The 12,486-nt window shown below is 40.1% G+C and overlaps 1 protein-coding gene across 8 annotated transcripts in view; it reads right to left on the bottom strand.

The window, feature by feature from the left end:
• PITPNM2 (phosphatidylinositol transfer protein membrane associated 2) overlaps positions 1-12,486 on the bottom strand; it is a 225,591-nt gene that overhangs the window by 107,013 nt on the left and 106,092 nt on the right. For 7 of the 8 annotated variants that reach the window (XM_073313000.2, XM_073313003.2, XM_073313006.2 and 4 more), the window contains one exon: positions 4,796-4,969. In XM_073313000.2, the coding sequence (XP_073169101.1) occupies positions 4,796-4,873 (78 nt within the window). In that variant the 5' untranslated portion in view covers positions 4,874-4,969. Of the gene's footprint in view, positions 1-4,795; positions 4,970-12,486 lie in introns of those variants that run through there. The other variant, XM_073313004.2, reaches the window with a different exon arrangement.

The raw sequence follows: 12,486 nt of genomic DNA, 5'->3' as shown, positions 1-12,486 counted from the left end.
TTTTTGGCGAGGCTTAACCTCCCCAAGCCTCTTATATGTGCTGCTTATGCTTGATATCTACTCCCCGCAACCATCTTGTGGCTGGTTGGTGCGGCAACCAACCATTTATCATGGGGGGCGGGGGGGAATCACTATTGTGATCTCATTTAAAAACATATGGAGCGTGTTCCAGAGAGATGATCTGGTTAAATCAAAGAACAATGTGAAATCAATATGAAAATGACACGAATAAAATAATGTCTAGAAAAGAGGTTCTGAGAATATTTTCAGTATTTTGCACTATTTTCTCAATTCCCTGATTTATGCACCAGAATAAAGGAGATTATTGGTTAGAAGTCTAGACTAAACAACTGGAATTTTTTAATATGGAGAACAAATGAGAAAAATAAGACCATCATCAAGACAATGACGACAAGTGAAGATGAGAAGAGAGCTGTACATACAGCAGAGGATTACCCTACCTGCCCTATTACAGATGCAGCAAGACTTCCTGAACTGAACACGATGACAAGCATCATGCTAGAGATTCCCCGTGGAAATACTTATATTTATAGAGAGTCTCAAATCTAATTGAGAAAAAACAATTTGGTTCAGATCTTCTAGTCTGCAAGCAGGTCAAGGATCCATTAAGCTCATTGCTGTAATATAAAATTAACTTATTTATTGAAGAATCTAAGTGCTACTCTGTGTACTGAAACCGCTATCTCTGCAGAAAAGGATTCAGAAGCAGCAAAAGTGATGCTAAGGGGAAAATGACAAACCTCTAAGAAACTGGCCATTAATTCACTTCAGCCTTAGGAACTTTAAACATCCGCAGAAAATGTGGGAGATGCAAGATACTAAGGAGTATGGAAGAGATAATTTATTGCTGCCTTGGGCAGCCAATATCACAGAAAGAGCCAAGAACTAGGATGCCAAAATCTCATCCTGTACACTTTTATTGCTCCTATCCAGTGTACATTTACCACGCATCATTCCAAGCAGCAGTTGTGAGAATTTTTTGTTCTTTGTAGGAACCGATCCTGCTTGTAGCAAACTGAAGGGGAATCTTTCCAAAAGTTCCAACAGGCGCAGCTCCTTCAGAATGTAAAGTGTGGCCTCTCCACAAACTGTGTGAATAGGGGAGGGGTGGGGGGGGAGAGAAACAATGGACATTCCTCTCTTTAAAAAAAACTGTAACTATTTTGGGCCTGACTTTGCAAACCCTCACACAAGTAACGTCATGGGGTGAAAGTTTCAAAAGCACTTAAGTGACTTAGGAGCCTAGCTACCACACGATTTAGGCACTTTTGAAAACTTTGCCCATGGACTTCAACAGGCTACACTTTTGCACAAAGCTTTACTTTGCTCTTAAAAGACCTGACTTGCATTTGTTTCACTTCACGCTAATAAATAATCCCACCCCTATTCAGGAAAGCCCCAAATAACATGCTTAAAGTCAACCATGTATTTAAGTCTCACTGAAGCCAAATATACTCTTCATGAACAAAGTTTCCAATGAATTACTACATATTTCACTTCTGCAGTGCTGGAGATCTAGCTCCTCTCTTAACAACTGGTATGATTATCACACTAGTGCAGCATTTGTACAGTGCTCTGCATGACATATGAAATTTAAAACTAGGCTCTGTTCTCCTTAGGACACATTTTAATAAAAGGAAAGAAAAGAATAATCCCTTCTCAAAGAGAGATGTTCAATTTATTTTCGGAACACGGAAAAGTCTCCCTCTACATCATTCTGTCCTAAAAAATGGGTTTTACATTACTATATATTACATATAGACATCCCAGTTTGCTGCTCTCCCTGGAATATGCTCACCAACTAGATGTTATAACTCACACACAAAAAACTTCTCCTGTGGGCTACAGATTCCAAAGGAATGAAAGAAAAGAAAAATAGTGATTCCACTATAGCCAGACAAAAGGGTCTTATTAAAAATCACACTCTGAAAACATCTAGAAAAGTCTTTCATGCTCTTTCCTGCTCCTTCTGAGTTAACATTCCCTGATTTATCTCTCAAAGGATAAAGCAGTGTTCTTTTACAGAGGCAGTTAATGTCATGGGGACCATGCCAATTCCCACTGAAGTGTGTGGGAGTCTTTCCATTGACTTTCAAGGGCAGATGGAACAAGCTCTTACAGAACAAGATTAAAGAAAGGGGAATTTAACCCTAACATTTTATTTCAAGGGCCTTTCAAAATATTTTGAGCTAAGATAGGTATTTTCTCTCAGAAGTGCTTACGTTCATTCTTAGAGCTAGATTGTGTCTTGGACTAATTGTACCTTCAGGTATGTGGGAGTAAGAAACCTTCCCCCACCTTTATACTCTTCTGCAGGTTGGACCTTGGAGCTGGGACACAGGGTTAAACAAGCTCACTTACTGCCCTGCTGGAATGCATAGGCAGTGAATGGCTGAAGACTTGGCTCCAACCACCTTCCAACCCACCAGCCAGTACAGCTGGGCTAGTGCAGGGGAAATTGTAATTTGCTGATGGGGCACAGTCCAGCAGCAAATTATGTATGGCAAGAGGGCAGCAGGGGAGGGATGTTGCTGAGCTGGTGCATTTATACACCACCCCTTGCTCAAGGCAGTGCCAGAAGGTAGAATCTAGACCTTACACACATCACCCGATAGTGGTTTCAGGCAATTAAATGAAATCACATGCTCAGTAGTAACCTGATAAAATCTTGCTTGTGGCTTCTGAGAGAACACCAGCAGAATTCCACTAACTAAACATTCCACAGTCAAAAGGCATTAAACCTGGCAGCAACTCTGATTCAACAATATTGTTAACCTGAGGACGTATCCCATAAGAATGGCCATAATGGGTCAGATCAATGGTCCATCTAGCCCAGTATCCTCTCTTCCCACAGTGGCCAGATGCTGTAGAGGGATCAAACAGAATAGGAAAATTATCAAGTGATCCATTCCCCGTCGTCCAGTTCCAGCTTTGGTCAGTCAGAGGTTTAGAGATACCCAGACCATGGAGTTGTGTCCCTGACTATCCTGGCTAATAGCAATTGATGGACCTATCCTCCATGAACTTATCTTTTTGAACCCGGTTATACTTCTGGCCTTCACAACATCCCCTGGCAACGAGTTCTACAGGTTGACTGTGCATTGTGTGAAAGAAGAGCTACCTTTTGTTTTTAACCTGCTGCCTATTAATTTCAATGGGTGACTGCTGGTTTGTGTGTTATGTGAAGGGATACATAACACTTCCTTATTCACTGTCTCCACACCATTCATGATTTTATAGACCTCTATCATTGCCCTACAAGTCATCTCTCTTCTAAGCTGAACAGTTTCACTCTTTTTAATCTCTCCTCAGACGGAAGCTGTTCCATACACCAGATCATTTCTGTTGCCCTTTACCGGACTTTTTCCAGTTGTTGTGTATCTTTTTTGAGATGGGGAAACCAGAATTGCATGTGGTATTCAAGTATTCTCCCCAACGAAGAGCATGCTGAATCTCTCCCACTAATGAGAGCATTCTTCAACGGGTTCCTTAGCCTGCTGTTACATTTGCATAGCTAATATGTTTCCCCTCTTAGTACGATTTTTATTTAAGCATCTAATCCAAATGTGAAAGAAAAAGTCATGAGAAAATAATTATATGGCATTTTTCAAAACAATTTTAGCTTCAGGAGAAGCCATAGAGAAATTAAGCCCCCTGAGAAAATGTTTACTCACTTATGCTAATATTAAGTTACAAATCCATTTATCAATGTATATATGTACTCAAATATTTTTGCCAGAAAAGAGAAATCCTTTGGTAATACTTAAGAACATATATTATACTGTGCATACAGGTTAGTAACTTGTGCTTGGTAGTCGAGTCTAGCAATTAATTCTTCTTCTTTTTTTTTTTTTAAGGGGGCACTGTAAAAATTGAAATCACAGTATAATAAAAATAATTTCTCATATCTGGAATAATTTTTCACCATTTATGCTGTTCATTTTAGGTCCCAATACAGCAAAGCAGTTAAGCACATGCTTAACTACAAGCCTCTGGAGCAGTCCCACTCAAATAAAATGGAATTGCTCTGTGTGCTCAGAGTTCGGCATGTGTTTTGCTGGATTGAGGGCATTTTTGCATTTTCTTCAGTTCTGTGGGCAATGAAACTAGATGGACAATTTCATTTCCTTTTTAGTAAGTTTCACTGCTGGGTTTCTCATGTACCATCCTAAGGCCATTGTGTTTGGATTTCCATTTTTAGGAGGGGGAGCATGGAAGATTGAGATTACAAAAAGAAACATTTTGTTTTCTTTTTTAAAAGTTATGAAAACGTTTACATTAGATTTAATAAAAACTAGATTTTGTGCCTAAGCTAAGATGACAGGATCTGTGTGCTTACATACATACTATTTCTTTAATAATTGTAAGTCATGTGCTAAGCTATTTATTTAGTTTGCCTTTTGGAAGTTATAATGAATTAATTTTTCCACATAAAAATTAAGGTCCAGTGCCTTCCTACATAGGAATAACCTACCCAAGGTGTGATAATTCCCAAATTTGTACTATATCTGTTTACTTCCAATTCTTCTTTCAAGAGAGGAAGTTTTGCCAGTATAAGGACAGCAGGATCTAGCCTTTAACTGAAAGAAGATGGTCAAACACATTTTAAAAGAAAAACTGCATTTAAAAAAGTTAGCTGAAAAGTCTGTTGGAAACTCCAGGTTATTATGTTCTTCATCAAGACATCTCTTTTTGCACAGGAAGTGAAGACCAAAATACCATTTTTGTAAATCAGTCTGGGCCTATCAGTATGTCTCTTTGAACCATTACTAACCTGTATCATGTACAGCTGGGCAATCCGATACTCTTCCACACTCACTGGAATTGGAATACGATATTCCTTTATAAGCATCTTGAAGTCCAAGCCTTTTTGTCAGTTCAGAAATGCAATCCAGATATTTCTAGCAGAGGCGCCTTAAATAATGGTAAGTGAGTGCATTGAGGACCCCTGAAATAAAAGCAGAGCGATGCAATTATTTTCTGCACTCATTAGCGATTAAATTATTACATTTAGAGACATTAATTTTTCTTAAAACAAGAAAGAAAAATCCCTTGATTGTTACTCTGGAACCGGTATAAAGTTGAACAGACTCTTTTAGAAGAATTTTAATTTGCTACAGGGGACACCCTCAAAGCTATTGCCCTAGGGATCTTTGCCACCATATCAAACAGATTTGTATTTGTAATACATCTCCATGGCTGAGATATGACACAGCTGAAAATGAAAAAGTGAAGCTTTTGTTGTAGGACAATAATGTCTCTCTCCAATGTCAGTGACACATCAGAGATGCAGCCACTCAGAGGTGTCAGATCTTCTTATCCTCTCACATGGTTGCTCTCCAGCTAACAAGAGAGACTAATTAGGAGACTTCCACACCCTCGGTAACACCACATTGGAGAACTTCAATTGGACTCTAACAAAGAGGTCTGTAAAAACGTATTTTTCTTCCCACTATTATTATTAACAGCATCCATTCTCTTTTCCCTCCAATTGAAGTCCAGGGATGAAATCCTCTCTCCATTGAAGTCAATGGCAGAACTTGTCTTACACACCCATAGCATAAGTTAACAGCATTAGATCAAACTTCAAGTCAGAAAAGAAGTCCTACAACACACAGCTTCTGTGCAATTTAGAAGAAAATAGGACTGATTAATACAGAGGGCTACAAGAGCAACTTTTGAAGTACTGTCAAGACAGGGCAGCCGAGGGGTGGTGGCTGTGTAGCAGTACAAAACATAGAAACGGAGGGAGCATAGAACACTGAATCGTGACTGCAAAACTCCCTTTGGCAGTCAGACATGTAAATCTGTCTAGTAGTCCCATGGGCAGATTATCCAAGACAACACCGACCTCAGCAGCATTACGGGATAACATTGTCACCAGAATAAACGATTTTTAAAAACAGTTTCCCCAGCACATAAACCCCAAATGCATTTTCTTCTACAGCAAGCATACATGCCTCTTGTCACATCTGCTTAGTTAAACTGTTCCAATATAATTCTTGCAAAAAACAGAGAGAAAATCCCTTTATTGTGTTTTCAAGGAGGTAGAAAAAATGCTGCACAGGGGACCTTAAATCTTTTGAGTGATTGACTTTCTAACCTGAATAATGTTCTTTTAACCTAGATTTTTGTATCCGGTTACGTTATATATATATTTTCATAAAAGAATATCTAATGGAAAAGCAGAGAAAAATTGTTTAATGACTCATTCACAGGGTGGGCAATTTCAGGATCTTACACCTGCTTACAGAAGTAACAGGTTTCAGAGTGGTAGCCGTGTTCGTCTGTAACAGCAAAAACAACGAGGAGTCCTTGTGGCACCTTAGAGACTAACACATTTATTTGGGCATAAGCTTTCGTGGGCTAAAATCCACTTCATCAGATTCATGGAGTGAAAAAAATACAGTAAGCAGTATATATATATAGCACAGGAAAAGATGGCAGTTGCCTTACCAAGTGGGGGGGTCAGTGCTAATGAGGCCAATTCAATTAAAGTGGAAGTGGCCTATTCTCAACAGTTGACAAGAAGGGGTGACTACAAAGAGAGGGAAAATTACTTTTGTAGTGCTAATGGGGCCAATGCAATCAAGGTAGATGTCGACCATTTCCAACAGTTGAAAAGAAGGTTTGAGTATTAGTAGAGGGAAAATTACTTTTTGTAGTAATGGGTCACTACAAAAAGTAATTTTCCCTCTGCTGATGCTCACGCCTTCTTGTCAACTGTTAGAAATAGCTAACATCCATCTTGATTACACTGGCCTAGTTAGCACTACAAAAGTAGTTTTCCCTCTCTTGATAGTCACCCCTTCTTGTCAACTGTTGAGAATACGCCACTTCTACCTTAACTGAATTGGCCTCGTTAGCACTGCCCCTACTTGGTAAGGCAATTCCCATCTTTTCATGTGCTCTCTCTCTCCATACACTGCTTACTGTATTTTTCACTCCATGCATCTGATGAAGTGGGTTTTAGCCCATGAAAGCTTATGCCCCAATAAATTTGTTAGTCTCTAAGATGCCACAAGGACTCGTTGTTTTTACAGAAGTAAGATACTTTAATTATACAAAAGAAACAACATGCTTCTATAACGTGTACTTCCATTTCTCATTTCAAAATCAGGTGAACACTGGTTTGCATTATTTATTGTGTATACTAGAAAGTTAGAATAAGATGTCCTACCACTAGACAAGATTTTAACCCCCTCTTAAACAAAACAGAGGAAGTAAAAACCGTTAATGTTTCCATATCAAAGAACAAAACACGTACTTTCAATCTGAATGATTTTAGATTAATGAAAACAACAAGAACTCCATGTAAAGTCTCCATGAGAATGCACACTGTATGACTCCTGTAACAGCTGCTGTGACTGATGACAATCTGGCTGCTGTCCCTGCAGAGAGGCAGTCTTTAGAAATGCAAAGGTGCAGTACATGGTAAATAAAGGAATCCCAATTTGAAGATTGATACCACAGAAAAACAATGTACACCAGGGCAAAACATTTGGTTAACTTACTGTAATAACTATAAGAAAAGCGTGGCTGAGTTCTCCAACCTTGTCAAAGGATTCCACCCACACTAAACGTTAGCTTCCAAATTCATGTTTTTGCTAACAGAGGGCCAGAGCTGTTCAGTAGAGTGAAAGCACAGTCCACTAGCTCATTATCATAGAATATCAGGGTTGGAAGGGACCTCAGGAGGTCATCTAGTCCAACCCCCTGCTCAAAGCAGGACCAATCCCCAGTTTTTGCCCCAGAACCCTAAATGGCCCCCTCAAGGATTGAGTTTACAACCCTGGGTTTAACAGGCCAATGCTCAAACCACTGAGCTATCATTATACAGCAAGATGCCTGCCTAGCTTAATACAGATAATACATTAAATCCTAAAATTTGTTTTAGTGATAGTGATCCCACAAAAGCCACATGATCTAGAGAATTAAGCAGAGGGCAGGAAGCCTGGGAGCACTGAGTTACTCTCCCATCTCTCTCACTGAGGGCCCCTAATAATACTTGGCACTTACACCGCACATTATTGACATTAAATAAGTCTTGGCAATACTAAATGATATGCCCAAATCACAGAGTACATAAGCATCAGAACCCAGGCTCCTCCTCATTCCTGTCTTGTGCCTAAACCTCATTGTGCCATGCCAAGAAGCACTCTCGTATAAGCAAGTTTAGGTCCAATCCAGCAAACACCTACACACACCTGAGTTTATGCAATGGGAATATTAACACTTAACACACTTGCGTAAGTGTTAGCAGGATGGGGGTGGTAGGTTGCCGGGGTATTTACATGGGGACTCTAAGTCTTTTTTATTATTATTTTTATTATTATTAAGGGGAGGTAATAAAACAAAGTTATCTTGCTGCTCACTGACTTGCCCAGAATAATTATCTGTCTGGCATTGAATTTTAAATGATTTTTTTCCCCATTTTTAATTCTGTTTCATGCCATTTTATTGCTTTTAAATTATTATTATTATTATTATTCCTGTCAGCGCAACCCCAGGGAAAATTTCCCTGACACGACAGACCCTGCGGGGAACAGTTCTGTCAATACAACCCCTGACACACACACGTGTGTACACTCTACCAAAAGAATTCCTCTAGCAGGCTAATCCACTTGGAGAACATTCCAGAATGAGGTGTGAATAATCTTAAGAGGCTTTTAATTAATGTTATGGAACAAAGCAATAATATTTAATAGAGAGAGCAACACCCTCTGAACAACACCCTCCCCCCAAGAGCAGAACAGATCTGACCTTCCAAGGAGAAGCTGGCATCCGAACTCTTAAAACAGGAGTTCGCCTGAGATTTAACATAACATTTGCCTGCTTGTGTGGGGTGGAACAGTTCAGTCTACGTACGGATCTTTTAAAATTAAGTTAAAATCTTTTTCAGATGCTTTGAAACGGTGTCACACGCATGTTGGGTGCATCCGTCACCTGCCTGTCTTGGCTCACTTGCTAAAAACAGGGTTTTTCAGTTGATTATAAGAGATGAATAAAACAAAAGAGCAGCTTAGGAGCAATAAAATGGCAGGAAACAGGTACCGGGATGAAGAAAAAGTGTTTATAATTCAGTGCCAGACGGGTAATAAATAATAACTCAGACAGACTCAGGCAAGACACAAGATGGTTTATTTTACTACATCCTTTAAATAAAAAAAAGGGGGGGGGGGCCTGAGGGCCGCAAGCACATACAGTAGCAGCCGCCAGCAGCCTCAACTTGCATGTGGTCTTTGAGTGTCAGGCCCCCCTTGAATAGCCTGTCTTGGTTACAGAAATGGGCAGCAATCTAGCTCACATCTCCCTTTTTGAGAGAGATGAGCGAGCCCTTGCTGCAAAGCTCCCCTCCAGGTCTGGCCTTTCCAAAAGTTCAGTGCGTTCGTAGCCAAGGTTTTGGTTTGGCCCAATATGCGACTGATAAGTCTCCTGTTGCCTAGAACCACCAAGCACTCCACAAAAGAGCAGGACCAGAGGATCCACCCATCTGGACTGTACTTTTCTGAATTCTTCCTGTGGCTTTGTTCCACTGCTTGGGTCCCATCCTGAACATAAGGAAGCCTGCCATGGCAGTTACGTATACATCCTCCACAAAACATAGTCTAAAGAAGCAACTAACCTTCTGAAAGAAACTGAGCTGAAATGCCAGATTTCATTTTCAGCCTCAAGCTGTGCGTGCCAGTCAGCCAATGTACCCAGGATTAGGATCAGCAACTTGGTCCTGAGGGAGGACATCAAGCACTCAGCACACATAAAGCAAATTTTTAAGTCAGTGAGTTAATAACTCTGGAAAAATTTGGAGTCTGCGCTGCTTTTAACCTGAAAAATAGCAACCTGTGTCAAACATTGCAGTCTGACTTAGTGGCAACCCAGGAAAACGCATTGTATTGGGAAGGATAAAATACGGATATTGTCCAGATTCAGATCTGAGATACATCCATGCAAATTGGGAGTTAATGCACTGAATCAGGAGTGTTATTCCTGATTCACACTGATGGACAGCAGATGTTGTTGTAAAGACTTTTTGATGGTCACAGATAAGCAGATAGCATGACCTTGGTATTTGCAGTATTCCCAGTACCAAGTATAGTCAATACTGCAAATACTGCACAGAGGTAATATTATCTAAAGCAAAAACAAAGCTTTTAAGGGTGACCACCAGTGAGAGATCAGAATAGGGCTCTAGAGCAGGGCTGTCAACATTCTGTGAATTGGGACCAATGAAAGTTTATTTACAGTCTGTGGGCCAGGTCTACAGATATATAGACTAGCCCAATCCACTGCTGAATCCCCACTGCTAAAAGTGGGGGTTTGTGCAAAGATGTGGAATATGGCCATTAGATTGCAACTGAGGGCATCATTTCAAGAGGGGCTCTGGCTTTTGGCTGTCCACCTTCAGGCATGTTGGGCCTGATTTTCCAAGGCGCTGAGTACCTGAAGCTCCTGGAGGACACCAAAATCTGAGGAACTCAAAGCTAGTTAGTAACATTAAAAAGCTGTGCAGTGGAAGGAAATAGTGATACAGGGCATTTTTAGGCCCATTACTATTTGGCTATTCGTATACGCCGTTACTCCTTTGTACACAGAACTACGATAACTATTTGCATATATGCCAGGCGCATAATTTTATACTTCAGTTATTTTTAAAGTCAGGCTCTTAAAGTATCGTACTTGGGCTTCAGAGTTAATGCCCTACTGAGACGAGTCAAGTCAGTGCCACCTATGAACTATAATTTCAGGCTTTCTGAAGACACCCCCTCTCACTTCATTGAGTTCTGATTGTAAAGGTTTCCTTCACAACAAAAGGCTTAGAAACTTCCATTTAAAAAGAAAAAAAGATGAGATTCAGCAGAATCCAAATCCATCAGCAGATGCATCTAAACACCTCAATCCGGCCCACATATCAGTTGTTTGACACCAAAGGTTTGAGATGTGACTGCCACAGCCTCCTTGGCATTAAATGAAGCTTCGGGGACTGAAAAAGGGCTTTACTGAAGGACTGATGACAACTGAAACCTTGTAATTAGGGAATAAGAGCTAATGAGTGCTGAGACCATTAATGGCAGATACTTCAACATCAAAAGTCCTGAAGGCCAAACCCTGATCAAGCTGAAGGGATGACCCTAAAAGGTCTAGGTTGAGATTATAACCAAAAAAAACAAACAAACAAACAAAACACACCAGTAAAAAAAAATTTATTTATTTTTTTTTTACTATCTTCTGGCTGCTCAGCTTGTCAGTTGGGTCCAATGTGGGAAAACCAATCACTGTCCGGTAAATTCAAACTATAAATACCCATTATGGCTGTGCTCCCAGCTGTCACCTCAACAATTAATTTTTGATCAGCTAATATTTTCTGAGAGGTGCCTCTGCAGTACACAGAGCTGAGCTAGGACTGAAATGAGCTAAATAGCAGAAGCGACAGAGATGCCCCATGCTGAAACTAATATTAAACATATTCGTTAGCGGAGAAATAAAATCCTAAAAGCATAAAGCAATAGAAAATAGCTTTTTCTAGCTGCAGGTAGGAGCTTTATCCCACACAGTTAGAATTAAAAGGTATACATGTACACACACAGGTATACCCAAGATGTTTATTTTATTATTTACTATTAACACCTAGCTCTTACATAGCACTTTTCATCTGTAGAACTCAAAGCACTTCACAAACATGGTTAGTATCATTACCCCTATTTTACAGATGGGGAAACTGAGGCATACAGAGGGCAAGTGACTGATTCAAGTCACTCAGGAGCAGAGCTGGGAACTCAACCAGAGTCTCCGGAGTACTAGTACAGTGTCTTATCCACTAGGCTATACTACTCACTTACTCGGTTAAGAAATGGGAGTGACTGAATATCCCTCCCTTCCCTGCGAAAAAGCCCCCTCCCACGAAGATCCAACTATTTAAGGATATCAGTGTTCATAACTCAAATACCAATTAGTTTTCCTCAAAATATCTTCACATAATTATGAAATTAATGTTAGTTAACAAGGAAACAATTGTAATATGCAATAAAAACAAATCAACAAAATAATATTGAAGGGGTTTGTAAAGGTGTTACCTAGAGACCATTTAAAAATTCTATGTCCCTTGTGCTCTGAGCCCCTCTTTAGCTTCTGTATGGTTTCTTTATCCCCTGAAATGACCTCTTCTTGAAGAGACTGATATTTAGCATTTGGATCAGTCCTGTGTCCCCTCCCACCACCACCACAAAAAAAGTCTGTCCCAACTGCATTAGAATGTTCATTCTAAGAACCACATTTCAAAGAGCTGTCCCCTAAATTGTTTTTCTTTTAAAATCCTATCAATCCAGTAAGAGGTCCCTGAGGGGAGAGTGAGCAGGAAGGCAGACTGAACCACACCCCAGGCCAACTCTATGAAGACTGCAAACACTACAAGTGGTACACAGAGATACCAACACTGCTGAGAAAGATGGTGTAAGGGTCCTAAGGACA

This window comes from Lepidochelys kempii, chromosome 15 (assembly GCF_965140285.1).
Source record: "Lepidochelys kempii isolate rLepKem1 chromosome 15, rLepKem1.hap1, whole genome shotgun sequence".
Classification (NCBI taxonomy): Eukaryota; Metazoa; Chordata; order Testudines; family Cheloniidae; genus Lepidochelys; species Lepidochelys kempii.
The sequence above is the reverse complement of the archived record's forward strand: the minus strand, read 5'-3'. Positions and strand labels throughout refer to the sequence as shown.